This window comes from Nansenia antarctica (genome assembly GCF_963989245.1).
Source record: "Nansenia antarctica genome assembly, chromosome: 4".
Lineage (NCBI taxonomy): Eukaryota > Metazoa > Chordata > Actinopteri > Argentiniformes > Microstomatidae > Nansenia > Nansenia antarctica.
In genome coordinates this window covers 50693687-50696186 of record NC_137689.1, presented here as the reverse complement: position 1 = coordinate 50696186, position 2500 = coordinate 50693687, and the positions used below count along the sequence as shown (strand labels likewise).

General features: G+C 47.7%; 1 protein-coding gene across 1 annotated transcript in view; it reads right to left on the bottom strand.

Moving 5' to 3' along the window:
* Nucleotides 1-2500, bottom strand: part of LOC308156063 (synaptic vesicle glycoprotein 2C-like) — a gene marked incomplete at both ends in the record, with an annotated part of 24326 nt that overhangs the window by 15642 nt on the left and 6184 nt on the right. The window contains one exon of the mRNA XM_080529424.1: nt 744-924. Within this exon, the coding sequence (XP_080385550.1) occupies nt 744-924 (181 nt within the window). The remainder of the gene's footprint in view (nt 1-743; nt 925-2500) is intronic.

Below are 2500 nucleotides of genomic sequence, written 5' to 3'. Positions count from 1 at the left end.
CAACAGACACATCTGCAGCAACCATATGGTGATATGCAAAAAAAAAAAAAAAATTACACACTTACTAACATACACTCTGTCTAGCCTCGCTGCACTAACCTTACCATCTGTCACTTTAACCCAAGTATTGTCTGGCTGACTGATTAATACCCCTCCACTCATATTGCCCCAGAGGGAGAGAGAGACAGAGAGAGACAGAGAGGGGAGACAGAGAGAGACAGACAGAGAGAGAGAGAGAGAGAGAGAGAGAGACAGAGAGAGACAGAGAGATAGAGAGAGAGAGAGAGAGAGAGAGAGAGAGAGAGAGAGAGAGAGAGAGAGAGAGAGAGAGAGAGAGAGAGAGAGAAAGCAGTCTGGAGTGGGCAAGCGAGAGAGTCTACATCTCAGAGGGACTGCTATCTCTCAACACAGTGGAACAGAATGTTCTGGAGAGCAATACTAAAACTACTATGGGAGAAAAGGGCCCTTATTAAATAAAATGTAGGGCAACGTAGGGTGTGAAACTGTAGGTGTACCGTACGCACTCCTGCATCATCTACCCAGACCCAAAGATTCCCACGTCTGAATGTAATATTACTTTATGTCAGAATACTGTATGTGCTGTAGTCCAATATGTACAGTACTGTATACTGTAGTGAAGGACAAGCCTAAGCCATGCACAGAACAGAACAGAACACAGTAGAACACAGAAGAACACAGTAGAACACAGTAGAACACAGTAGAACACGGTGGACAGAACTCACCCGAATCCGGACAGCATGCGGCAGAACAGGAACATGCCGTAGCCCTGGACGAAGGAGGACAGGAAGGCGAAGAAGCCGTTGACAGACATGCAGATGAGCAGGCACTGTCTCCGGCCCAGTTTATCTGACAGACCCCCCCAGAAGAACGCCCCCACCATCATCCCTAGGTACACAATACTGCCTGAAGAGAGGGGGAGGGAGGAGGGGAGGAGGGGAGGAGAGAGGGGAGAGGGGAAAGAGGAGAGAGATTCATTTAAACAGTGTTTTATAACATTGAAAGTGGTGCTTTTGGATTTTGCTGTGAAACCGAATTGGAACATCTGGCCCAAAACACACCTCTAAGGCAAACTGCTGACTGGAGAAAAACAACGACATGGAGACACAAAATCTGTACAATAAACACACAAACGCACACGCACACAAACACACACGCACACGCACACAAACACACATGCACGCACACGCACACACGCACACACACGCACACACACACACATACACACAAACACACACACAGGCAGGTGTTGTTGACTCAAAGAGTTACAGTATCAGTGGTGTTGTCTGGCTGCATTAGTGGAGTCCAGAGCAGACATGTGACGACTTAAACAGGGCCTGTCATTTCCAGACAATTGATAAAACACTGAGGGGTCACATGACTTGTGGCAGAGAAAGGGGATCAATAGGATGGAGCAGTAGTGCCTGGAGCCGTGCAGACAGACCTAATAAAGACAACATGAGGCCACGACTCAAACCCAACCTCAACACAGCTGTGTTCTGACTGCAGTGCTGGCCAGCAGGGCATTATTATCACTGCACATATTGCAATCAATACTCCTGACAAATGCACCCATGTCAAGATCCAGATCCAGTCATACGACAAACTGCAATCAAAAACAATTGTGGGGGGCCAGGGATGTACCATGACATCAATCAAAATAAGTTTATTCAACACACTTTGAATACAGAGACAGGGTCAGGGGTCAGGGTCAATTCTACTTGAAATCAGTCAAATACAATAAGAGATTACCTGCAAATTCCAATACAAGTGCTGAACAATCCTCAGCGAAAAAACAAAAGGGCACTTCACTTCAATTCGAATAGAGAAGTTGACGTCAACCCTGATTAAGATCGGGTTGGTGTCACGTCAATCTCTGTCACAGCGATATGTTTGTCCACAGGAAGTCAGCATCATCATTCCTCCTGTCCTTAGGGACTGTCAGCAGGTAGGGGTAGGGGTGGCAAATAACCCACTTTACTCACCAGCTCCCAATATGCTAATCAGAATGCTAATGTAGCTGAGTGAGATGGTTTGACTATGCGGCCTTGGAAAGAATGGAGTGAGCGTAAGCCTTCTCCCTTTTCTTTTCCCTCCTCGCGTCGAGGTGATTGGACAGATATGCTGCAGGTAGTCTCCCTTATCAAGCTCTGCAGACGTGATGGTGAGAGGTAGTCATTCATTATAGTTGACAACCGCTGGAGTCTACGCACAGAGACACCAAACCGCACAGAACTCTCAGTACGGCCACTGTATGGAGCACGTACACGCTACAGCCAACCTCAACATGGACACGAGAAGACTTAAAACACTACTGCACGCATGCACGTACGCACACGCATGTACAAACGCACACGCACAAACGCACACGCACGTACAAACGCACGCACGGACGGACGCACGCACTCACACACACACACACACACACACACACACACACACACACACAAACACACTCTCACACGCACGCGCACACACACAC